We start from the raw sequence: 27,251 nt of genomic DNA, 5'->3' as shown, positions 1-27,251 counted from the left end.
TTTGATTAAAAAATAATAAATTATGAACGTTTTTGTCTAAAGTGTCAAAATTAATCGCAATTTAAAATTTCGTCAAAATTGCGGTAATAAAAATCATGTAAAATACACTCACCGGCACAAAAAACAGACAGCTTAAAATTTTGATGTCTTTTAAAGTTTAATATATTTTGTTCTGGTGGACCGATTTTGATGATTTTTAAGCAGTTTGTTGTTGTTTACGTCTTTTTTCGATAGTTTATTTTTTATTCATCTCAATAACTTTATTTTTATTGAAGATATTCGCTTTTGAATAAGGCAGTGACGATTTATAGCAATTTTATCATTGATTTTGGGTCCCACCATCAACACAATTATAAAATAGTGTTTATTCTTTTTGTGATGTCACTTAAACATCATATTCTTCTTTTTGCGGTGCCGTGCCTGTTTACAGGCGTTGGCGATCTTCATGACTATATCGTGGAAGAGTTCTCTATCTTCTGCTGCATGAAACAGCCTCTCCACCCCCAGACCGGTCCAGTTCCGTATATTTCTGAGCCATGACAGTTTCTTTCGACCTACCCATCTTCTACCTGCGAATTTTTCTTGAATAATCAAACGAGGAATATAATACCTCTACCTCTACCTAAAATTTGGTGCCACGCATTATGTGTCCGAAGTAGCCAACCTTTCTGGCTATGATGGTGGTTAACAGTTCCCGATCTTTGTTCAGCTGTCCAAGAACTTCCTTGTTGCTTGTATGTTCGGTCCAAGAAATCAGGGCCGGATCTACCTAAGGGCTGTTTGGGCTGCAGCCCAGGGCCCCGAGGTTACAAGGGGCCCCCAGACCCCGCTAAAAACAATAGGCGATAATTTGAATTTAAAAAAATCTAAAATTAAAAAAAAACTACCATAATTTTTAATTACTGCACTCATTACAAAAGTATCTTCACGTATTCAAATGCAACGATTATCTCGTTCACTGTTTATTTATCGGAAAAACTATCAAGTTCATTGTTTATTTTCAGAAAAAAACAAGTCTTAATTTGCAGCCAATGTCTTGGTCGAAAGCATAAAAGTGAGCTGAGACACGCAACTTACAGCTAGATAGAGACAGCGAAAAAAAAAGAAAGAAAAAAATGTGCAAAAATTGGGACCTTTTTCCAATAAAACATAAAAACGAACGACAAAATCGCGAAAATCATCAAACAAACAAACAAACAACGCTTTATTGTGCAAAGCCAAAACAGCTTCATCGACAAAGCACCACAAACAACAAAATCACAAAAAAATACAAACAACAAAAATACACAATACAAATAATACAATTCAAAAAAATTTAAGTCTTTAAAATTACAAAAGAATATACATGGACAATTTTAGAACAGTACGCAGTAAATAGATATAATTTTTAATTACTGCACCTATTACAGCATTGACGTATTCAAATGCCAAACGATCATCCTGTCCAATCAAGCTTATTATCGGAAAACTATCAAGTTCATTGTTTATTTTCAGAAAAAAATCAAAGTTTTAATTTACAATAATGTCTGGTCGAAAGTATAAAAGTGGAGCTGAGAAACGCAAATTACAGCTAGATCGAAAAAAAGAAAGAAAAAAATGTGCAAAAATTGGGACTTTTTTCCAATCAAAACATGAAAACGAACGACGAAATCGCTGAAAATTCATCAACAAGCGACAAGAGAGGATCTTATCTGAAGAGAATCTATTTGAAGGGAGTAGCAAATCGCAACACCAAGAAAAAGACAAATGATGAAAATGTGCAAAGTCTTGACTACCAGCAATCCTATGATCAAACGGCAAACGATATTGGTGTTCAGCGACAGGATGGTAACACCGAGACGGAAAGAAATTTAGACAATACAATTTTGAGTTTGAGAAATATGTTGACGTGGGCTTGTGGCCAGAATTGCTAAATAATGATTTAATGACATCCTCTCACATAAAATGACTGACTTTCAAAATAAAAATCCAAAAAATATATATGCAGCTTCTATAAAGAAATACAAGGAACAAAACAGAGCATTTTCAAATAGCCATTTCACTAAAAAATTAAAAATGGTCAATCACTGGAAAGATCTTGGCTAACATAACATAAACCAGTGTTTGTGCTGTTTTTTGTTTGCCTTGCAAACTTTTTTTTTAAACCTCTTCTCAATACACGACTGGAGTTTCTGATTGGAAACACATAGGAACTTGTTTAGAAACCCACGAAAATTCTAATGAACATAAGAAATCAATGTTAGTGTGGTTGAAAAGAAAATAAATCTGTTTTAGGCAAGCAGCTTCAGGAGTAATTAAGAAAAGAAATATATTATTATCAGAATGTCCAAAATCGGGTAATTGTAGTGGTAAAATTTTTGAGTATAAGAGGCTTAGCATTTAGAGGTTCCGAGGAAGTATTTGGTTCTTCACATAATGGTAATTTTATGGGGGGTCTGGAGCTATTGGCAGAGTTCGATGCAGTCATTCGTGAACACATTGAACCACGGGAGCTGCGACCAAAACCGATAATATCGTACCGAGTATCGTACTTATCAAAAACACACAAAGACACAAAATATTATTCAACTGTGATGGATTCTACACCAGATCTGTCTCATAATGACAAACTTGCTATTGTATTACGATACTGTTTTCGGGGAAAAGTATATGAAAGATGTGTAGGGGGCCTTCATTAAAATTAGTAGTCGTACTGCCTTACATTTATTTAATATTCTACAAGACTTTATAGAAACAAATGGATTACCACTGTGTAATTGTAGGGGGAAATCTTATGACAACGCTACCAATATGGCGGATCACTACAATGTTTTTTTACATGGCTATTAGTTGAGTACTTAGGTAGGCCCCTAAGTAGTTACAGCCCAGGGCCCCACAAATTTACGATCCGCCCCTGCAAGAAATCTTAAGGATTCTTATCATATTATATAAACATCATATTAATAGTGTTTAATTGACGTTTACTCTAGTAGAAATAGTTTTAAGTTCTGAAGTATTGGCTATTTCTACTTGAATTAATCATGGTAGAGATCAACTTTTTGCCTTAAAACTATATCTGCTAGAATAACTGCCCAGAAAACAATAATAATATGATTTTTTCAAAGAGAGTGACATTACAAAAAATCATAAACACCATTTTATAGGTCTGTTGACTAGGACCAAAAACGAAAGCACGATTTTAATGTAAAAAATACGAAAAAATGTTAGTGTCTTCTTCAAAGACGAATATCTCAAAAAAATAAAGCTTTTGAAATGAAGCAAAGAACAAACTATCGAGAAAAGATACACCTAGGTGATAAAATTATTTTTAAATTTCTTGCTTTGTTATTTCTAAATTTCTTGTGTGGAGTTGTTACAGTACGTTGATACTCCACAGGGTGATTCAAACTTTCATCAAAATACCGACATTTTGTTCTTCCTCGTATAATTGACAGATGGCAACTTTCATTTTTAATTTAGAGAAAATACTAAAAAGTCAAATAATTTAGCTACAAATTGCTTTAAAACCCATCAAAATCAGTCTACTAGAACACAATATATAAAACTTTAAAATACATGGAAATTTTAAGGTGTCCGTTTTTCGTGCCGGTGAGTGTGTACTCGTAGTGTGTTGGTCCTATAAAAATATTAGGAATAAACATGAGTTTTTCTCACTAAAGTGCTTGTTGAACTCAAAGAACTTCAGTGTTGTTTACTACTTCAATTATTTTATTACTTAACTTGTTCTTTGTAACTTGACTAATACACTAAAATACCTATTACCTTGAGGTAGTCATTGTTTAAGGCAGATATTGTGATGGTCACGAAGGAAATTATAAGTGCTGCTACGTTCACATTACCAATTTCTTCAAATACGGCAACCAACGTCTAAAATAATACACATTAACAATATTTTTTAATATATTAAAATTTATTATAGTCGGATTACAATCTTTGGGGACTTTGGTGAATCTTGGGTGTAGTACTTTATTAGTACACTACTTAAAACATATGAGTTGGATGTAATTTTCATTAAAGAAATTAAAATGTCAATTTTCCGGAAGTGTTATATTCAGAAGTCTTGACTAGTTTATCATGATACAAAATAACTACGAAATGCTGATTTATTGAAGCTCTACTTGAGAATTTAATAAAAAACATCAAAGTTACATAGACTAAAAGCCGTTATATCCTATATACTTACATATACGTTCACGAAATATCCTTTAAATCTAGGTATACTTAATCCAAGAAGATCCTTAATTTGAGATACTAAAACTTGAATAGCTGCTCCTGTAGTGAATCCACTAACCAATGTTTCTGATAGCAATGCGCTCACTATACCCAATCTTAACACGAACATGATAAACTGAAAATATTCTAGATTAATTACATTTTACTTTATAATACTTATTTATCAAAAATATTGTTAACTTAAAATTCACAGTTACGAATATCTCGTTAATACATGATTTTTCAATTCCAGTTTTTTGCTCATGTTTAAACCCACTGCGAACTAACAGAACTGTTTCATTTGCAGCTACTATAGAAAGATACCGGTAGCCGGCCGTAGCTCCAGCGTTAGTGTGTCGATCTGCGGAGCGGAAGGTACACTGGGTTCGATCCCCAGCCAGTATGGTCGCTTTATTTATTTAAATAAAAATATTTATTTATCTAAATAGAGCGACCAACGTGCCGCCACCTCAAGGAAGGCAATGGCAAACCACCTTGAGTATATTTGCCTTGTACAGCCTCTCAAATATGCCGTTCGGATTCGGCAATAAACTGTAGGTCCCGTGTACTTGTGAAACACTGATGACACACATCACAAGTACATGCGAGAGGTAGCCGACGCTCTATATAGAGTATGACACTGTAAGAAGAGTAGATAGAAATATATTTTATTTATCAAAACTTATCTTCTTCTTGCGGTGCCGTGTCTGTCTTCAGGCGTTGGCGATCTCCATGACAATTTCGTTGAATAGGTCTCTATCTCTTGCTGCATGAAACAGAGCCTCTCTACCCCAGACCAGACCGGCCCAGTTCCGTGTATTTTTCAGCCATGAGAGTTTCTTTCGATCTATCCATCTTCTACCTTCGACTTTTCCTTGAATGATCAAACGGGGAATATAGTATTTGGTGTCTCGCATTATGTGTTCGAAGTAGCTAACCTTTCTGGCCTTGATGGTGGTTAAGAGTTTCCAATCTTTATTGAGCTGTCCAAGATCTTCGTTGCTTATGTGTTTGGTCCAAGAAATCTTAAGGATTCTCCGGCTGCACCACATTTCAAAAGCTTCTATTTTATTTATATGTTCGCCTCTTAGTGTCCATGTCTCGCATCCGTAAAAAAGAGTGAACCATGTAACAACGCAGTGCTTGTAATCGGGTTTGCAGTGACAGGTATCTAATTAGTGAGCGTGGCATTCCATTTTTTGAATGTTCTACGTGCCATTTCAACTCTTGCTTTTACCTCTTCGTCACATGTATTGTCACTATTTAGCCAGTTTCCTAAATATCTAAAATGTGGTACTTGTTCAATATTGTGTCCGCTGATTTTTATCGGGATTGGATTAATTTGTTTTTTCCCCACCAACATCCATTTCGTCTCCTTGATATTTATATTAATACCCCATTTGGAACTATACAGGGTGAGTTTTCTAAGATGTTCTCTATGGGTATCACGGAAACTACTGGTGATAGAGATTCGGTTAAATGGAGAAAGAATTGCAGTTTTGTGGGGTCATAAATATGTGCCTTTCAGATTTTTGAAAAATCATGGCTAAATCGTTCATGGCTTACTAGATATTTCGAAAAAAAAACAAATTTTGGTTATTTTAAAAATCGTCCCTAATTCCATTACAATCTGTTTTAGACAAAAAGTTTTCAGAAAACGTTGTAGATAATCACATCCTTAATGAGATTGTGTCCTCCGTTTTTTCTAAAGTCTGTCATTTTTAACATATGACACAAACATATGTTTTTTTTAAATGGAAACCATAGTTGGCCATGACTTCATAAAAAGCGCCATTTTAAAGCTTTTCAGCGATATAAGCTATAATATTTTTTTTTTAAAAATTACTCAGCTATAGCCAATTCTTATCGTTTTTAATCAATTTCACTTAGTTAGCCATGGAAACAAGTTTAATCGTCACATCCAAACATTGTAGATTAAAATACACAAAAGTTGTTAGTATGAGTTTTTCAAATGAAGAAAAGCGTGTAGGATTATTGGTTCAACTTTTCTTGGCAATAGATATTCGAGGATACGTTGACCGGTGAACAGTACTTACGTTTTTTAGAGAACGGTTTTCAAGACATGTTAGAAAAGCTAAATTTAGATACTCACGCATCAATAGAGTGGTTCCAATATAACTTTCATCATGACGCCCCCCGTAATGAAAGATTTTTTTTATTTTAAAAATTACGTACTTTAATATTATATAATAATTATGTAAACACAGAGATAGGAACAGGTGGACCAATTGCATGTGCCTCCTTGATCACCTGACCTATCCATTTTAGATTTTTTTTATGCAGATGGTTAGTAAGGTTTAACAAAGAACTTATGAATTAAGAGAGGCACATGAAGAGGCGGTATGGGAAAAGTGTATGTAGTGATATTATTTTTTTCATTTTTAGTTTGAATAACTAATGAATGAACTAATTGAAATTAGCCGATAATGATTAAAAAGTAATTGGCTTCAACTCAGTAACTTATTAAAAAAACATATTATAGCTTATATCGCTAAAAAGCTTAAAAAAATGCGCTTCTTATGAAGTCATGACCTACTATGGTTTCCATTTAAAAAGTTGTTCAACTCAATCTCATTAGAGATGTGATTATCTACAACTTCTATCTGAAAACTTTTTGTCTGAAATAGATTATAATGGAATTAGGGACAATTTTTAAAATAGCCAAATTTTTTTTTCCAAATATCTAGTAAGCCATGAACTTTTGCAAAAATATGAAAGGCGCATATTTATGACCCTACAAAACTGTAATTCTTTTCCCATTTAACCGACACTCTATCTCCAGTAGTTTCCGAGATACCCATAGAGAACATCGTAGGAAACTCACCCTGTATAGCTTCATGTGCTCTCTGTCTAGCAGCTTTTGCAAGTCTTCCATGCTTTCTGCGACAATGGCGGTATCGTCTGCGTACCTTACGTAATTTATGATCTCGCCTCCAATTTTAACGCTTTCTGTTCTGCCGGATAAAGCCTCGTAAAAAATGTTCTCTCTCTTTCTAACGTCATTTGTAGTTCCTACATCGACCCTAACAGTAGCAGTTTGATTGTGTAGTATAAGTTTACAAAAAGGCGCATGTCATAGTTGACGTTATACGATCTCGAGCCGAATATCCGAGATGCCGAAAGAGCTCTGTATGTTCGACTCGATCAAATGTTTTCTCAAAGTCGGTGAAGCAAACATAGATGTTCTTGCAAATTCAAAACTTATAACGTTTTATATTTAAAGATGTTTTATATTACAGGGTTTAAAAAGACATCCTACATTTAATATGTATTAGATGATTTCATTCTCTTGTCTTTTTCAAATACACGTTTAGAAATTAAAAAAAATACACAATGTTAGCTTAGATAATCAGATGTGATCAGAAAGTTTTCTGATCAGGATGGCTTTGGAAGTTAAACAAATTTTAATATAATATCATTTCGTAAGATTTTTTTATCTGTCATTGTCTAAAGTATCATCATCATTTTCAGCTTTTCCAACCATTTCCAATTATATGTGAGGGAGGCTACACCCTCACATATTTAGATAATTTCCTTGTAACAGGGCTCATTGTTGTCTATTGTTGGCTATGCGGGCCAAATTATCCCTGCTGATTTCTTAATATCATGGTTCCATCTCAGGATTGGTCTTTGTCTATGTCTTTTAATTTCCCTTGGGTACTATATGCTGAAATGTTTGTGGTCCATCTGTTGTCCGTCCTTCTTGTCAGATGTCCTGCCCACTGCCATTTGAGGGATTTGATTCTTTGGATGACATCTGTTACCTGGGTCTTTTGTATTATCCACTCTATTTTTTACGATATTTCTTGGTTATTTCCAACATAATTTTGTTCCATCGAGCGTTGCGCGTCCTGCAATTGCCTTATACTGTCCATTTTAAGTGTCCAGGTTTCGTATGTGGCATTCTAAATTTGAATACGATTGAGTTTCTTCCATATGTACCCGATGCTAACTTAATTCTTCTATTGATTTCTGGTAGTAAAGGTCCTGAGCTGTGTAATAGATGTCCCAAATAGTATATATTTTCTTCTACTATTTCCAGTGTTGTGTTATTTATTATATACAGGGTGGCCCATCGAAAACGTTCCGCAAGACATAACGGCCAGGATATTCTTTTTTTCAAAAAATCCAAAAACACGTCAATTTTGTTTGTGAGGGGGACAACTTTTCCCCAAAAATTATTGCAAAATCTTCTACCCTCTAAGCGGGGGTGTCATCCCCCAACTTTTTTCAAATGGGAAGGGGGATCAAGTGGCGCCGCAATGAAAAGAGCTTTCTATTATCTATATTTCCCCGCTTCGTTTTTGAAAATCGGTTGAGTCATTGAGAAAATATGAAGGATTGAAATTTGAAAAGTTTATTTAAAAATTTATCAGAGTAAAGGATGAGGATAAATTCTTTCGACCAATTTGCTGTTTTTTCTTGTTATTTCTAGATGTTTACGCATTTTTTCACTTGCCACAAGGTTGAACGATCAGGTGCGGTCCCAATATCGTTAAACTGACCTACAATAGAATTTCCAAAAATACCAGCCCACGACGATCAAAATCATCTTCGTTGAATTCTTGTACCAAATGAACTTTGTACGGGTGGAACTTGTGTTTTTTTAATATCGTTTGGACACTTGTACGATTCACGCCGGTCGCGGTCTCATTGGCTAATTTTCTTGTACTCAGCGTACTACCCATGGCAACTTGGCCCAATACGAATACCTCCATAGCTTCATTTACTACAGGATTTTCCCTCTGCCTCTTTTTATTCATAACGGAACCAGGTTCGTGAAATTTTGCTACTAAATCGCGAACAATTTTGCCATAAAGGGGTTTGTCAGGATGGCGTTCATTGAATATTTGCGCAAACCGATTGCCACATTCATTATTTTTAAAATAAAGTTCGATTATATCCACTTTTTCTGCAAGTGAGTACACCATAATTGTCAAAAAGTTTAACGATATTGAGAAGAACTTCAACACACAAGTCACAGAACAGCTATCTAGCAACTACCGCACCTGACCGTTCAACCTTGTGGCAAGTGAAAAAATGCGTAAACATCTAGAAATAATAAGAAAAAACAGCAAATTTTCAAAATTCATATTTTCTCAATGACTCGACCGATTTTCAAAAACGAAGCGGGGAAATATAGAGAATAGAAAGCTCTTTTCATTGCGGCGCCACTTGACCCCCCTTCGCATTTGAAAAAAGTTGGGGGGATGACACCCCCGCTTAGGGGGTTGAAGATTTTTGCAATCATTTTTGGGGCAAAAGTTGTTCCCCTCAGAAACAAAATTGACGTGTTTTTGGATTTTCTGAAAAAAAAATTACCCTGGCCGTTATGCCTTGCGGAACGTTTTCGATGGGCCACCCTGTGGAATGTCTTTCTGTCTACTATGTAGTTCGTTGTACATTAATTTAGTTCTTGCTAAATTCATTTTGGGACCTACTTTATTGCTGGCTGTATTTAGTTTGTTAATTTGTGCTTGTAGTTCTTCAGGACTATTTGGACAATTAGGACTATGTCATCAGCGAATCTTAGACGGTTAAAATATTCTCCATCTATTTTTAAACCTTTTTCCAGTGTATACTTATTTTTTTATGAAACCCATTATTTTGTTTGTTGAGGTGAGGTGAAGTAAATTTTTAATTTTAATTAATTTACTTTTTGATATATTTTCTCAAAAAGTGCACTGTTTAATAAATGTGGAATAAGATTTAATAACCTTACGTGAACTATTGCTACAACAAAAGTAACAGCCGTGGCTACTTGGATCGGACTATATCCTGTCGGTTCTGTATCCGATGAATTTCCCGATGAATCAAAGTAAGCTGGGTCACTATGTTGTATCACTGCTTTTCCAGTCATAAGACAAGCGACTGAAAATGTTCCTGAAACACAAAAAATCTATATTCATACTATAATGTACCTACTTAAGGATAACGTAACATATTGGAAATTGTCATGATAATGGGCTCTTTCACAAAAAATTATATACCCGATTCAAGGATAAAATCTGAAATAGAAGACTATTTTCAGTATATTTATCCAAAAAAAATAGTTCCATGACATTGAATAACTTTTTATAGGCCCTCAAAATTGCTTTAATTTGAAATAATTTTAAAGCGCCAATTGATGACGTATAAAAAATACGCCCAATCACATTGCAGAACCGTGCTCGTGCGCCAGCCAACAACTGGCAACATTGCGATTTGATTTGACCAGCACCACCTTAACTCAAGGCCAATTAACATGATATGGGCAAGGCAAATATGGCGACGAAGGCAGCGCATTATTAAATTGTTTACCTTTAACCTGACAAGCAGGTAGTGGTTTCTCGTTGCATGATAGCGGTTTCCGATTGCATACCAGAAATAATTAATTATCTCTAGTTTTTTGTGTTTCTGCAACACGTTTGTTTAGTTCTTAGTGTTCAGTGCATGCTGTGATCAGAAAATTGTGATAAAATAACAGTGTAATAAAAATCCAAACCAGACATTCCACATAGGGAACTTCAAACTTTTGTGCTTGTTGTACTCCTCTATTATTAATTCTTTTAAGGTAAGAACTAGAAGTATTTATCAAGATATTACACCTAAATGAGTTACTTACAATAATCAAAAGATAGGTATTAAAGGGTAGGTATTAACATTTTATTGTAGCATACCTTTTACATGCTCTGTTCCAAATTGTCACAAGAATTATAGAGGGGGTCCCAAGATTTCTGCTTTTATATTCCCCAAAAATGACGAGCTTCGTAAAAAATGGTTGACAGCTATTGAAAGAGATAATTTTACTCCTACTAGTAGTTCTCGGGTAAGAAGTGCATTAAATATGCCTCAAAAAGGCCAAAGGCCAAAGCCTCTGTTACCCTAGTGAGGATGTAGTTATGGCTACTGCTTACACTTACCTTACTATAAGTAAAATATTGGGAGAATAGTCAAGCTTTTTACATCAAAAAGATCACAGAAAGATATTGACAACATTCACATTTGAAAATATAAATGGCCTGGATGTAAGTCTTTTTTAGGTCACAATTGCCCCTCACATACGTCAGAATTTATTATTAAATCCATCTTGTTCAGAATATCCAATATTTTATTGAAGAACTATGCAAAAGAAAGAAATGACGTTATAAAAAGGTATTTAGTTTTTTTTCTATATAAAATCTTGAAACACATATTATATTTTTTAGTTATCCTCCCCTATTATAGTTTAAATTTATTCCCATTTGTGTAATGCTGCAAAACATAGGAAAAATATTCCATATTTTTTGACCCAAGCCAGTGTAGTTTATAATTCCAAGAGCATTTACCAAGGCTTTTACTAAGACAAGTAACTTCCTATACTGTCCATAATAGTATATATTTATCTAACGTGCAGTAACTTCTAAACTATGGTAGGTGAGTGTTTGCAATTGAATATTTAGTTTATATTGCTATTTTCTGTCATATATTTCTGGTTATTTCTTTTTCCGATGATTTTGAACACCCTATATATGCTACCTCAAGTTTGAATATTTACACACTAGTACACTATCTACCTATTTTCTGAGAAAGCAGACCTTTTTATAAAAAGTAACTAACTGATGTTTTTATAAAAGTAATAATACAAAAAATTCCATACTTATGTGGAGAGCTTTAGACTCCCTGTATATTAAAAAATTAGTGAAATATTACGTAATCTAACCCGACATTTGTGTGAAAAATGTCTATTTGGAAATAAAACAGGTTTTAAAATACGTGCCAAATAAAGTACTTCTAACTCCACCATATTGGAAAAGGTTGAATAGCCTTGTGTGGAGATGGTGGTGGGTCAGCATGGTGGCCCGGCCGCGTTGCCGCTTTTCAACATGCCAGGTGTGACGTATTAAAAATAAAGTGCGGATTTTTATTCTGGGCTTTTTTGTTTTTATTTATTTTCTTAAGAACGACTTCAAATTTTTCGAAAGTGAGATAGCAGAAAATTCTAGAATTAATTGCTTTATTCAATTATGCTAATTCCAAAATATAGTGAAAGACCCCATTCCGTAATAGGAAGAATATTATAAATTGGACAAACTTCTCAGTAACTGTATACTTGTGCAAAAATTAAAAGTTTTTATTTAAGTGGTGTTTTGCTTATAAGCTAGCAGAAAAAAAATATGTAGAGATTATACCATACGATCGAAAAAAAAACGGCGTCAAAGACGGCTGGGGAATAACAACAATGATAATTTTGGCGAGGTCAAATCCCTAGACGTCCTTTACCTAGCCCGTACTCATCTTTATTTTTTAATGGCGCTATCAGTTGGCCTTAAGTAAGTTGTAATTTATTTTTATATTGAGTAAAAATAATTTTTAAATAGTGTGGTTTAAAATTCGCGAAAAACTATTTTTTTGGAAATAGACTTGTGTGTCTGAAAAAACGTTTTATTCTTTTTTAATCTTCCTAAAATAGTTGCCAAGTTTCATGTCAGTTTTTAAAAAACGATATCTATAGATTAACCTCGCCATAATAATCATCGATTGTCATTCCCCGGCCACCTTTGACGCCGTTTTTTTTTCGATCATGCGGTATATATTTTATGGTTGGTTGATATTATTTCTTTATCTTAATAAGATTGTAAAATATGTTTTCTTTCTATTATTCTATATTTAATTTTCAGTATTTTTTTATTCGGGCATTGTCCTTTTTGTCAACAACATAATTATTAATGTCTGTTTGTATCTATTTTTTATTATCGAGCTGTATTCTTAAATAAATCTGCATATCAATAAGTTAAAATTAAAATTTAAAATTATAATTTTCAAGAAACAGTATTTTTTAAGATGAGTGTAGATTATATTATAATTAACAGTTAACAGTTTAATTATTAGTAACTTATTTAATTAGATTTTAATATTAGGAAAGCAGGCAGCTCATTAAAGTAATATTTTTCCTATATTTAAGATTATATAATGTGTGATTAAGAGGAGTATAATATTTAAAGTAAAAATACCTAATGAATTATGTCTTGATGTTCCAAAAAACAGGTATATCAGCACTGGGAAGAAGGCCATATAGATTCCTACAACTGGGGCTACATTTCCCAGCATAGCGTAGGCCATACCTAAAAAATAAAATAAAGTTGGGGTCAACATCAAAGTAATCTATATTACTCAATTTAATCACAATATAAATAATCTTTTTAAAAATATATTAAAACAGATTTCCAAAAAGGAATATAGGATTATTAGGTATCTGTATCCATATTCTCATTATATCATATTAATTTATTTTGCGCTTTTATACAGGGTGGTCGGAATTATATTTCGGAAACTTCGGCAGCATATTCTGCAGATAAAAATAAGTAAAAAAGTTCGTATAAATGTATGTCCTCAAACGCTTAGTTTCGGAGATACGGGGTGTAGAAATTTCATTTTTATTTCGATTCTTTCCAAATAATTTCTGAAGTAACGTCAATATTTGGATGAAAATTGGTGTCTGGGAGATTTTTGACATGACAAATCTTTATGTCTTAAATATCATGTCTTCTCTTTATGTCACAGTGGCTGTGGTAATCACTAAATTTCAATTTTAGGCAATATTTTTTTTTCCGGTAGTTTTTTTCGTCCAAAAATGTTAAATATTTTTTTTTTCTCAAAAACGGCGAATATTAGGTATAGAGTGTTTACACAACAATATTCATAGAATTTTACAGAGAATTTAAATATGTAATCAAAAATGGGGGCGTCCATTTAAAATAAGAAAGTAGCTGTCAACTTCCGGTATTTCCGGAATCGATAGATCTCATTGTAAAACAATGATGTGCAAAAAATCTTCGATCTAGATATTGTGGTTCTCTAGAAACTATCTTGTTCTAATCTATCCCTAACTTTTTTAAGTGATTTATCTTATTTTTTTTTATTTTTTTTAGATTAGAACAAGATACACATTTAATAGATAGAACAAAATTAAACATAGATAGTATTTTGGAATTGTTAACACTTTGTGTTAAAACTACTTATTTCCAATTAAATAATGAATTTTTTCAACAATTTTTCGGTATGGCAATGGGATCACCTCTCTCTCCTTTGTTAAGTAATATTTTTATGAAAGATTTTGAAAATAATACAATAAATAGTTTTTCAAAAAAGCCTGTAATATGGCTGAGTTATGTTGATGATATTTTTGCAATATGGCAACATAACGTTTCTGAAATAGACATTTTTTTGGATTATACAAATTCTCGCGAACCTACCATAAAATTTACTTTAGAAGTAGAGAGAGGTAATCGTTTGCCATTTCTTGATGTTTTAGTGTCAAAGTTTCAAAATAAACTAATTTTAGATGTTTACAGAAAACCCACAAACACAGATAGATACTTATAAATTTCACATCTAATCACAGTATGTAAGTGTAAAAAAAGGTGTTATAAAAAGTTTATATGATAGGGCAAAAATAATATGTACAGACGACATTTCACTAAATAGAGATATAAACCACATAAAAAATACATTAATAAAAAACGACTATCCACCATATTTTATTGACAAAACATTAAACGAGAAACACAAACCCCAAATCATAGACACAATGATAACACACACAATACACAATATATACAACTTACAATTCCATACATACGAGGCGTTTCGGAAAAAGTTAGAAGGATAGAAAATATATCATACGAACATCTTTCAAAACACAAAATACACTTAGATCCATTTTATCACATACTAAACCAATGAACCTACAGACCAACAAACAAAAAATGTAATATACCAAATACCCTGTGAATGCGATAAATTTTACATTGGTGAAACATCTAGACCCTTAAATGTCAGAATTAAAGAACATAAAGATTATTTAAGAAAGGGAGATTTTCACAAATCTAAGATTTGTCAGCATTCTTGGGACACAGGGCACAGAATAAATTTTAATAATTAATTAAAAATTATAATGAAAGAAGCGATAGCCTCTAAAAGAAAAACAAAAGAGGCTTTTTTAATTCAATCTAATAAAAATAAATGTATTGCTCATGCATCTGTAGATGTTAGTAATGTATGGCAATCGCTTCTTTGATTTTAAAGAACAATAGATACAACAACATAAATAAACATAACATGCGTAAAATTTAAAAATAATCATACAGAAAGTTTGGAGCTTTTTGGTTTTACCTTATTAAGTAATTGTTATCAGGTAGTAATTGTTAATTTTGAAGTTTAAATATCAAGTTAAAAATGTCATTTTAACAGAATGTCAACGGCTTCTTGTAGACGTATCTGTTTTTAAAAAAGTAAAGTGTTCTCGAATAGTTGAATTTAAATATTTTAAATAGTTTTTTTTCTTTATTCTTTGTATTTTTTTGCTTCCGACGACGGAAAGAGATAACTTTCCGAAACGTTGAGCATTTTTTTTTGTTAAGCAAATTTGTATTACTATAAACATAACTTCTGACAAGCACCCAAGTAGCATCTATCTGACTTCGAACTAAATCTGACCTGAAGCGACGTCAGCCTTTGTGCAAATTTAGGTCGGGTGCTGGTGATGCGACCTGTGATGTCGCTTTCCTATTAAAAGCGACGTCGTTGGATCCGAGTCGGTAAATCCAACGATCTGTCGACGTACAAAATAACAACGTACCATTTTGATTAATTTCCCAACGTCGTTCCCACGTTGGCTTGCACGACGTACATATACTTGAACTAGCCCGACGTCTACCCGTTGTCCGAATAGGATACGTCTTACTGATAATCCCTAAAGTAACGTCAAATTATATTTTGTTATATTTTATGTTCATATTTATAACCTAATTTACGTATCTCTATTTACGTCGGTAAATACAACCCATTGAGTAGCATTTGCGACCTAATGAACATCATGAACATAACCTAATAAAAAGTTTTTGTAAACAAACTTAATTTTTTTATTATGCCTAAAAAAACACTAAAAAGGCATTTAGAAGAGGTCGAGGCTTTTGCAAAATAATAATAGTAGTAGTGATGTCTTGCCTCCACCCGTAAATGCTTTTTATCCGGAAGAGATGCTGCATTACACTGATGCATCTTACTTTCATTTTTTAGCTTAGGAAACCAGCAGACCCCATCCTCCTCCGACATGTGAGGTTAGTCTTAAAAAAGTGGCTGCCCATTTTTTTAAGGAGAAAACAAAAACTAAAATATAGTTGCATAAATCCACAAATCACTGATACGCGAAGTGAGGTTACGTGGCGTACGTTGGAATTATATACGTCATAATACGATTGCCGGTCGTCCGGTTTGATGACTTCGGTCGTGTGAGACGACTAATGTTGGAGACCCGGTCGGAATTGGTATATTAGTAGTTCATATTAAGTCGGACACAGAAATCCGCAATTCTTAACACGTATCCGATTGTCAGCCATTTTAAAATCGTTTTTGTTTTAAAATTTATATTCACATTTCGATTTCGAGTAGAATAATATTGATAAGGTTGAGTTTGGGGGAACCACAGTACAGTTTTATGATTAAACCAGCTAGAAAATAAAAAATATTTTGCGAGTTACTTTTTATAGATATTTTTATTTCATAAATCTACCTAATTTTGAAGGCGCTCGTTGTTTTCCGGAGTATTTTAACCAGATATATCAAGAAAGTGACTTCCGTTGACAAAACTGATGTCTGGATTAATGATTCAGAATTATTATAATATGAAATTAGATAGGCACTTACAGTTATATTCGAGGAGTGATTATGAATCCATTTGTAATTAGGTAATTTGGTTAGGTTTTTATGTATTTTTGGTAGCGAATATGAAACCAAACGTAACGTAAGTGCTTAGCGACGAATTTTAAGTAACTAAAATCCAACGTAATATGACGTTGGTAATTGGTAGAATTACATTCCCTATTAGGTCAGATACCGACGTCGAGGCGACCCGAATCTGTATTCCCCATTTAGGTGCAAATAAGGGTCGTCAGGCGGTCGAACCGACGTTGGTACCCGACGTCGGGTTTATTGAACGCGACGTATACCCGACGTTAGATAACGTCCAAATGCTACTTGGGCAGCGTCCGTTTAGGTTTAACGCAGAAGTGTGTAACAAAAAATAATTATTTTATTTTGTAGAATTTCTTGCAGTGCAGTGGCGAAATACCCATACAGGATTTTTTTGGAAAGATGAATTCGCCACATAGGTATACACATTATAGACATTTTTTAACGAATGATAATGTTTCGTAATTAAAAATTGTGTGTCCTAAATACTCAAACATTTTCAAAATATATTTTATAAATTAAACTATTATTTATACATAAAAATGTCTCTCCTAATCTCTATCCGGATCCAGCGATTCTACGGTAAACAATAATTTTCATAACAATAAGCCTTATCATGATTTTTATTGTACGGGATTATCTAAGAATATGGGCAAATATTTAAATAATAAACGTAATGGTTTACCTTGAGGTATGTGCATTATTGCTACTGTAATTCCGGATATGATGTCGTAGAACAGATCTTTTTTCCAGTTGTATTTTCCTAACCAATCTAATATTGGGAAAAATCCTATGAATACTTTTTTTATACGCAGATTTTCTTTCCATTCTCTTGCGGCATCTGCAAAAATAAAATAAAATTTACATCAATACTGCATACCTAGTACATTATTTGACTGGATGAAAAATTCAAAAAAATGTCAATCTGCTGAACCGTTAAGTGTATTTTACTTTTCGGTGGCAAACTACCCAGCTATTTAATGACTAGTAGAGTATTTTTTTTTAAATAATCATGCAAGAGTTCCCCTATTCTTGATTTCTAGTATACCAATAACTACAGATCTGTAAGCTAATAATTGTATTCTTTATACCATTAAAATTTCTTTTGATTATTTTTTCAGTAAACTTATATTAAAATACTATTTACTAATATTACCTCTCAAATTTTGAAATATTCAGATATTTGATATATAAAATTAATAATAGGCAAATGAAGAATAATTATGTATATCTACGACTGAGAGAATTTATTGACTATTCGATATATTTAAATAATCAAGCATGAATACACCTTAATTTATTGCGTTAAGATTTGCAAAATATCTTGCGATAGTTAATTATATGAAATCCAACAAGCGTACCTACTAATGTAAATATGAAAATTAGTGAAAATGTATATACAGGTTGGCGCACCTCATTCGCCTCGGTTGATTATACGAAAACGGAAAGATGTAGAAACAAAATATTTAATGGGTATATGTGGGGCGCTATGTGCAAAATTTTAAATTATTTTGAAATATACAGGGTGTCTCAGAACTAAGATCCATACCAAAACTATATTTTTTATTTCATTTTTGGATTCTTGGGCCCAAAAAAGGCATTTATTATAAGGGTTAAATAAGTTTAAAATCATTGGTTTTTGAGATATTTAGATATGCATGCTACAAGAGAATTGGTTATCAACAACCTGTATTTTTTAAATAAATCGAAGCAGATTCAAATGCTCTTTCAAACTATATTAGGGTTTTCTATACCTATCTATCTCAGATTTTGAATAAAAAGAGATTTTTAAATAAAATGGCAATTAAGATGGCTGGTATCGCCATGGAAATTTTCTAGTGACAGTTAGTAACTATTTTCAAAATCGACATTAATGCATGGACATTATTATTTAAACAGTTTACTCAAATTTACCCACAATAGTTTAATAATAATAATAATAATTTATTTGCAGAAACAAAAATTACAAAATAATAATAATACATTGTAACTCCTACAGAGATAAATAAATTATCTGTGTGTAGGGCTGGATGTACCTATATAATAATCAACAAACTACTAATACATAAAAATTACAAAATAATAATAATACATTGTAACTCCTACAGAGATAAATAAATTATATGTGTGTAGGGCTGGATGTACCTATATAATAATCAACAAACTACTAATACATAAACATATTTAATCCTTATAATAAATGTCTTTTTTTGGGCTCAAGAATCCAAAAATGAAATAAAATTCCGGGTGTTCCATAAGAAAAAATATAACTTTGGTATGGATCTTAGGTCTGAGACACCCTGTATATTTCAAAATAATTTTAAATTGTGCACATTGACTCCTCACATATACCCATAAAATATTTTGTTTCGATATCTTTCCGTTTTCGTATAATCAACCGAGGCGAATGAGGTGCGCCACCCTGTATAAGCAAAATGCAAATTTTTAAATGCCTAAAATATAATTTTAAATTTAAATTATTCGACTAACTGTGATTTTAAATAATAGTCAAGACATACAGGCGAATTTTTTCATTACTTATGTATGTTTCAATAGGGAATCACAAAACTATTTGTCAATGATAGAAATCGCAAGTTGGCAATAACAAGGAATAGATATTTAGCTTCGGAGAACGATATTGGATATACATATACTACACTACTTTACTTCATAGAGAAATAAATTGATATCAATTTATGAAAAATTAATTACAATATTAAAATACCCACCTATGCTTGTCAATTAGTTATACCGTATGATTGATCAAAATGACGATCGATGACATTCCCTATATAATTTTCCATATAAAATGATAGCGATCATCATTTCATATCCATCGCTGACGCCGTTTTATTTTTGATCATACAGTATATAATATGAAAATATTCCGTAACAACATAATCTATCCAAAGCCAGTTATTCTTGGTTTTAATTTGACATTAATAATATTTATCACTAACCATTAGAATCTTTAGATCATTGGTAATTCACTATCCCATTAAAAAGATAGCATTTGAATGTGATCCCTAACAACATAATCTAACCAAAATCAGTTCTTATTAGTTTTTATTTCACTTCCATATACCGTATGTCCCCGGATGCGTAAATAGAGTCCTTGCTACGGTACAGCGCAGCTGAGCCTTCTGCTGCATCACAGTAAAGAATGTAGTTTTAAAGGGCGTATTTTAATGCTTCATTCCTCCGGAAAAGGCTAGAAAAACTTTAAGCGCGTTAAACGGCATAATGCCGAATATCGGTGGTCCCAGAGCATTAAAGGGAAGAATACCGGCATCGGTTATACGCACAGATGCTCTATGGTGAGCCAATCTGGCACACAGTCACCGAAAACAGAAAGCTTACGCAAAAGTTCGCCTCAATGCAAAGGCAAGTAAATCTGCGCATTTGTAGTGCTTACAGGACAGTATCGGAACTAGCGGCCGGAGTATTGGCGGGCATCCCGCCGATTGACCTAAAAATCAAAGAGAGAGCCAAGAGATACGTAGGACAAGGAAGTCTAGAGTTAGAGACTGAGATTATGAGGCAGTGGCAAAGCAGATGGGAGAATGGAGTAAAAGGAGAGCAGTTGAGGAAACTAATCCCGGACCTGAGAAGATGGACAGAGAGGACCCATGGAGAACCGGACTACTTTCTTACGCAGGTACTCACCGGTCACAGATGTTTCAATACCTACTTATTCAAGTTTCGCAGGAGAGAATCTGATATGTGCAAATACTGTAATCAGCCTGACGATCGAACCAATACAATGTTTGAGTGTCCGAGATGGGAAGATTATCGATTAGCTTTTATGAATAAAACCGGCAAAGCTTTCAAGAGCTTTGAGCCCGAACTATGATGGATGAGTTAATGGAGTCACCTGAGGGCTGGAGCCGAGCATATGGTGTGGTTAAAAATATCTTGGAAGAGAAGATTAGGGACGAATGATTACTAGACAACCCTTATTATGAAGTAATGCGAGAGCAGTTCCGTAATAAGAGGTGTAGGAAACGGAGGAGGGGAAGTTTTTAGTCGGTAGGCAAACTTCATGAAATTCGAATCTGACACACGCCGACCACCAGAACTACAGGTCGGTAAGGTCTTTAGAAGATTTTTTACCCCTCTCAAAAAAAAGCAAATACTTCATTGCTTACCGCGGTACAGCGAAGCGTTCTGCTACGGTACAATTTGTTGTATTGTACATTTCACGTATATCATGCGTTTTGGAGATGGTTATGGACCAGTTACGATGGGATCTCCAAGGATCCCAGAAAATAATCATAGAAGAATTCCAGCGACTGTTTTGGTCAGCCTGCAAAGAAGATGCCAAAGAAATTTATCAGGAGTCTTTACATAATAAAATACATATTATGTTATATCACAATCTTGTAAAATATATTATGATATATAATATGAAATAACAGCGATCTTCATTTCCAAGCCAACTCTGATACCGTTCTTTGTTTAATCATATCATATTCATTATAAAATTGTCTAATAATAGAAAATCCGTATTATTAATTATATTCTTCGACAACAACGACGATGTTGCCTCTACTACCCCGCACTAATTGGGCCACCCCTGTAGGTATATTGATATTTTGATAGAAATATTGTTTCAATTAGTATGACTTCAGGTAGTTTATGTATGTAATTATGCAAATAATGTAAAACTAACTTAGAAAGAAGCTTGAAATACTTAGGAGCTATATATGTATAACTGTATGATAAAGGCTCGGATAAAGGTTTGTATGTAATGCAGTGATTTATACAAAAAATTGATTATTAGTTGATTAAAACAAGCTAACAACACATAATAATATTAAAATATATTTTTCTCTGTAATTTAAATGTTATAATTTTAGAACATGTCCATTAATGCTACTTAAATTTAAAGTTTCAACATATTAAGGTATCATTAGTTATACTGCTATAAATTTAACAATTGAAATAACTCTAATTGTTATAAATTAAATAGGCATAATTTTACGACGGCTATTTGTAAATATGAAAAATAAATCTTAACAATTTTATAATGTAATGTATTTTAAATCACACATTTTTATTTATAACTGATTGTATAAGACCAAATTTTTAAATATAACTTTATATGCTTACATTATATTGTTTACGTTTTATTAGTAATTAAGTAAAGCAGTAATTACAGAGTGACACAAAAAAAATATTAATCAGTAAAATTCCAATCAATAAATACATACAATTTAAAAATTGATTTTTAGATACAGGTGCCTTTAAGGTGCCCGGTGGCGTAGAAGTATAGGCTCTCGTCTACCCATAGATTTAGGAAGAACAGATATCACATTGTGCATTTTAAACCGATCAAACAATCGGAGTTTGACTACGTACTGTCAAAACCAACTGAAATAGAGAAGGCGACATTGCCACATCTCAAATTTGCGCCTATCTACTTAGTTTGATTTCCAGAAAAGGTGACTTTAAAACCTTCACCGGATATCAATATATCTCAATTTCTTAACTAAATTAATAGTTTATTTTTAAAGAAGCATGCGTAATAATATGGTTATTAACCAGAGGATATATGCATTACTATTAAAGGACATGTTTACTGTTTAATGTGCTGAAACGTCTAGAACTATTGGCAACGTCGCTGCTAGTCTTCCAGAATGAAAATGAGAAGTCCGTCCCACCACCCCTCGCGACGGCCATTGGTCCGTTATAGCGTACTATGTTTAGCTTACGGTGTGTTTGAAGTCGGAATCAAGTCCGAAGTGAACTTTTCAGTGTTTTTCAGTAGTTTTTGTTTTTGTTTAACGTACTTTTGAATCTGCGAATTTTCAATATGGCACGACAGTGTCAAGTGTGTGGAAAAATAAGCTCAAATTACCCGAATTTGTCTTTTCACAGGTAGGTACAAATTTCCGCCGTAATTGTACATAGGCGTCCCACAAGGGAGCCTTTACAATTAAAATAATTTCTAATTATATTTGTTGAATTTTGATCTATTAAAACAAGAACGTAGTAGCCGGTAATTGAATTATAATTCGTCTCAATTATTACTACCTAACTGTTGTAGATCATAACAAATTTGAATATAAACGATGCATTTGAAACTTTATTATAAGCCAGAAAGTGAATTTTTTTTCTTAAAATTGCGGCATATTTTGGTCATTATATACGATATTCTAAAGGAATTTTGCTCAACAAATAAACAAAGGTGTTTACCCGACCTTTTTTACATTGTACTGCTTTATTATATCTGCCCCTTCGGCCTTGTTTAGACAATTTTTTACCACCGTAGAAATACCTCTTCCTAGAGTTATTTGTACGGTGTGTTTACCTTATTTTAGAATGGGACGAACTGTAAATCATTTTTAAGCTACTACTTTTATACATACCTATATACAGAGTGACCCAGGCCTCCAAAAAAGCTTTTTACCTATTACGTTTTTGGTTTGTGATTTTTATTTCAATTTTTTACATAAGATGGGGGCCATTTTAACGCACATTTTCAAAATATTTTTGTCAACATACAGGGTGATTCTAACCGCAATACGTATGCTTAATACAGTTTATGAAGATTGAGACATTTAAGTAAAATTTGATTGTTTGATGAAGCTACCTTTAAAAGTAATGGGTTTGTAAATAAACGTAATATTCATTATTATGCGACAGAAGTCCCATACAAATGTCCCATACATCAAATCTGTGTAGCACACAGATTTGATACTTTTAATGATAAATGCCTTCTATTGAGAGACTAAAAAGTAATTGCCTCGTATCAGAGCCATCATAATACAAGAAGAAGACCGAAAGAGAGTCAAATCTCGTCTTATATTTTCAAAAAAACACAATTTTCTCATTAAATATTGATTTTAGATATAGGAAGTTATTAATAATACAAGATTAAACAACTATTACACAGTACTTCACAGGAAGCTATCGATTGCGAACTAACTAAATCGTTACTAATTACTAATTTTGAAAAGTTCTTTTTAAGATCAAAAAGGTAAAACTAAAACCTAAACTATCATTTGAGATTAAACGGGAAGTTCTAAATAATGTTGCCTATTCTAAACAAGGAAAAATTATTTATAAGTTTTATAACATCTCTAATTAAATATTTCTGTTTGCTGTAGGTAATTTTCTCAGGGAAAATACGTAAATAAAAATAACTCTTAAAGTCAAAAAAAGTCAAAAGGACAAGTTATCCCAAAAAAGGACTGTCCTTTTCAAAAAAGGACAGGTGGCAACCCTAGGTATTTCTGGAATGGAAATTTAATGGCAAATCTACAACTTTAATTTGAAAATATGTTCCGGCCACCTATGTTTACAAAAATGTCTAAAATGTGCTTTACCATTGCCTCCATATTCTGAAAAAAAATTGGAAGAAAAGTCACCAACCACAAACCTAATATAGAACTGTTTCAGAACCTTGAGTCACCCTGTAAATATTCAAAAGTAACTGAAAGTTTAAATTGGAGCAATTTTCGAAAACTACCTACTAACGTTTTAGCATAAGTATATATGGGATATTAATTATATTATTATATTAGACCTTATAACAAAACTCATCTTGCGAAAAAGTGTTAATGTAGTATATTAATATGGAATAAAAATTTTACTAATTACTTTACTTTTACTTTACTAATTAAATTCCTTCCAAAAAACGATACGCCACTGGCCATTAGAACAATCCAAATGTGCCTAGTTGCCGGGGTCGGAAATTTTAGACTTCTCTGTCTCTTCTGTCCCCGTTTGACACATTGGAATGTTTGATACACTTCCAACGAGTATTTATGAATGAGATGTTCGGTCTATCTTTATAATGTCTTTGCGTCTACCAATCTCAGGGTAGTGGGTTCTAATCCCACACCCGGCATTTCATCTGCCCACTATTTTTAAAGGCTAACCTAACCTCATTTTAATATTTGTATTTTAAATAAAAATAGTTTGGGTACCTAGGTCAACTCAGCCTTAAATGAGTACTTGGGATTCACGATCCTGAGGTAATAATAGGCGGTTGAAGCGTAGTGCTAGCCACATTACCTTCCTTGTATACCGAACGGCTCTAGCATGGCAAGCTGTACCTTGCTACTCCCAAGGCGCTAAACGCTATATACGGGAGCTATTATTATTATTATTTTTAGATAAAAAATAAGGAAAAGACAGTGATATTTAGATACATTAATAATTTGTGTTTTTGAAAGGAGATTTAACTTTTAACCCTACTGAATATTCCACTACCGGTAATATAAATGTTAATTTCAATGTTGGTTAAAACAAAAATGTAATCGGAACAGATTGTCCCAGAAATGTTGCAGGTAAACAATTTCATTCTACAAAACTAACATATAGCATTGGTTTGAGATTTTTGATAACTCTAGTCAAGGATGCATAACCATTCATTAATTATGATCAAGTGACTTAATGAAATTTAAAAAATGTAAACTGTAACAACTCGCGGCGACCTTCCCCTAATAGCTGTGCTTTTCATTCAGATAAACGTTTAATAATAATTGATTTGTATAATATCCTATTTCATGGTTCAATTAGTCGAAATTTACAAGTCTAATTACCTCAATTAAAATAATGAGATAATCTGCTAAACCAGTTGATTTAAATAAAAAAGATGATTGATAAAACATTTTTGAAAAAAATCACAGCGGTATTTTTCAAGAATTAAATTTTTGGTTTGGTAAATAATAATTGATGGGATAACAGGTGTTATCCCATCAAGATTGGCTGTCGGCTGTATCTCGGAAAGCCGTAGAGCCTGTGAGAAAAAAATAACTAAAGAGGGATTGCTGGAAATTGTTTTCAAATTTGAAGAATAGCCGCTAGAGGGCGCAACTGCTATGGCAAATAACAAAATGGAATTTGTACATAATTTTGCCTAGATAAGGGGTATTATAAATAACAGAAGACTATCAAAATGTTAACCTAAAACACTTTGACGTTTAAACTATTATTTTAAAAGTATTTTTTTTCCAAAGCTTACCATGACTGAGGCGTCGTTTCTCGATCACTATGTCATTGTCATCCTAATTATTAGATATTAGTACAACTGGTACCGTTTAATCGAAAAAAACGGCGTCCAGTTGACTGGAAATGACGATCGGTGACATTTTCCATATAAATTTACATATAAAAAATTGGCGCCGGGAGGCACGTATAGCCGCCCATACTAAAATATGTTAATAAAAAGTTGGTAGGCAGTTTTTTTAGTTTCAAAGTAAAGGAATTTTTCTAATTTTTTTTATCTCAAAAACTGCGACTTTGACTGATTTTGATGTTATTACAAATTTTGTTGCAAATATTATTTCTAATCTTAAATTGAAAACCGCGTTTTGCTAGCTACTGTAATTTTGGAGTTACGATTTTTTAAAATTTTTAACCCCTTCCCATATACCGTTAACAACCCCCCACCCCCACCAAAAACTAATGGCTAGATTCTTGGGTGCCACAGTATTTTTGTGGTTAAAATCGGTTTAGCGGTTTTTGAGTTATCGTGTTACAGACAGACAGACAGACAGACACCATGAAAATATTTTGTATTTAGGTCATTTATGACCCAAATAACTCATTTTGACTGAAATTAAAAAAACTTTTTTTTGCCGATCTTAATAGCCTACCATACCTATTGGTATGGTCGGCTAAAAACGACAACGATCTTCATTTTATAGCCATCACTGACGCCGTGTTTTTTTTTCGATCATACGGTATTATGGTTTTCTGGCCATTTATGGATATGTGTATTATTATGTAAATTAATTCCCGTAAATTATTTCGTGAAACGGTCCCTCTATTATTTACTCCATTTTCTGTCTCTTGTAAAAAAATTGGCGCCGGAAGGCATGTATAACAGTCCATACTAAAATATGTTAATAAAAGTTGGTAGGCAGTTCTTTTAGTTTCAAAGTAAAGGAATTTTTCCAATTTTTTTATCTCAAAAACTGCGACTTTGACTGATTTTGATGTTATTACAAATTTTGTTGCAAATATTATTTCTAATCTTAAATTGAAAACCGCGTTTCGCTAGCTACTGTAATTTTGGTGTTACGGTTTTTTTAAATTTTTAACCCCCTCCCATACCCCCTTGTAGAAGAATGTAGAATGTTTAGGAGGGGAGTTAATCACCGCGACCTTATAGATCTATTGTGTGTTCCTCTTTCTTGAGTTATAACGAGTTATAACTCATCATACAGTCTCAGGGCTTTAAGAAAAGCCAGTATCTGAGACGGCTCCACAGAGGCCAGCTCTCCATCCTCGACATCAGACGTACCAAGGTTCATGGCACGAATGGTCGTCGTCTCGGCGCACTCAGTGATAAG

The 27,251-nt window shown here is 32.9% G+C and overlaps 1 protein-coding gene across 1 annotated transcript in view; it reads right to left on the bottom strand.

Annotated features, from left to right (window-relative positions):
• Positions 1-27,251, bottom strand: part of LOC115874969 (prestin-like) — a 69,551-nt gene that overhangs the window by 14,891 nt on the left and 27,409 nt on the right. Inside the window, exons 2-6 of the mRNA XM_030890276.1 lie at positions 17,630-17,785; positions 13,206-13,316; positions 9,956-10,116; positions 4,184-4,348; positions 3,763-3,867 (exon numbers count right to left, since the gene is read on the bottom strand). Coding sequence (XP_030746136.1) covers positions 3,763-3,867; positions 4,184-4,348; positions 9,956-10,116; positions 13,206-13,316; positions 17,630-17,785 — 698 coding nt within the window. The remainder of the gene's footprint in view (positions 1-3,762; positions 3,868-4,183; positions 4,349-9,955; positions 10,117-13,205; positions 13,317-17,629; positions 17,786-27,251) is intronic.

This window comes from Sitophilus oryzae, unplaced genomic scaffold (genome assembly GCF_002938485.1).
Source record: "Sitophilus oryzae breed Bouriz unplaced genomic scaffold, Soryzae_2.0 scaffold_130_pilon_pilon, whole genome shotgun sequence".
NCBI lineage: Eukaryota > Metazoa > Arthropoda > Insecta > Coleoptera > Curculionidae > Sitophilus > Sitophilus oryzae.
This window is presented reverse-complemented; position numbering and strand designations above follow the sequence as displayed.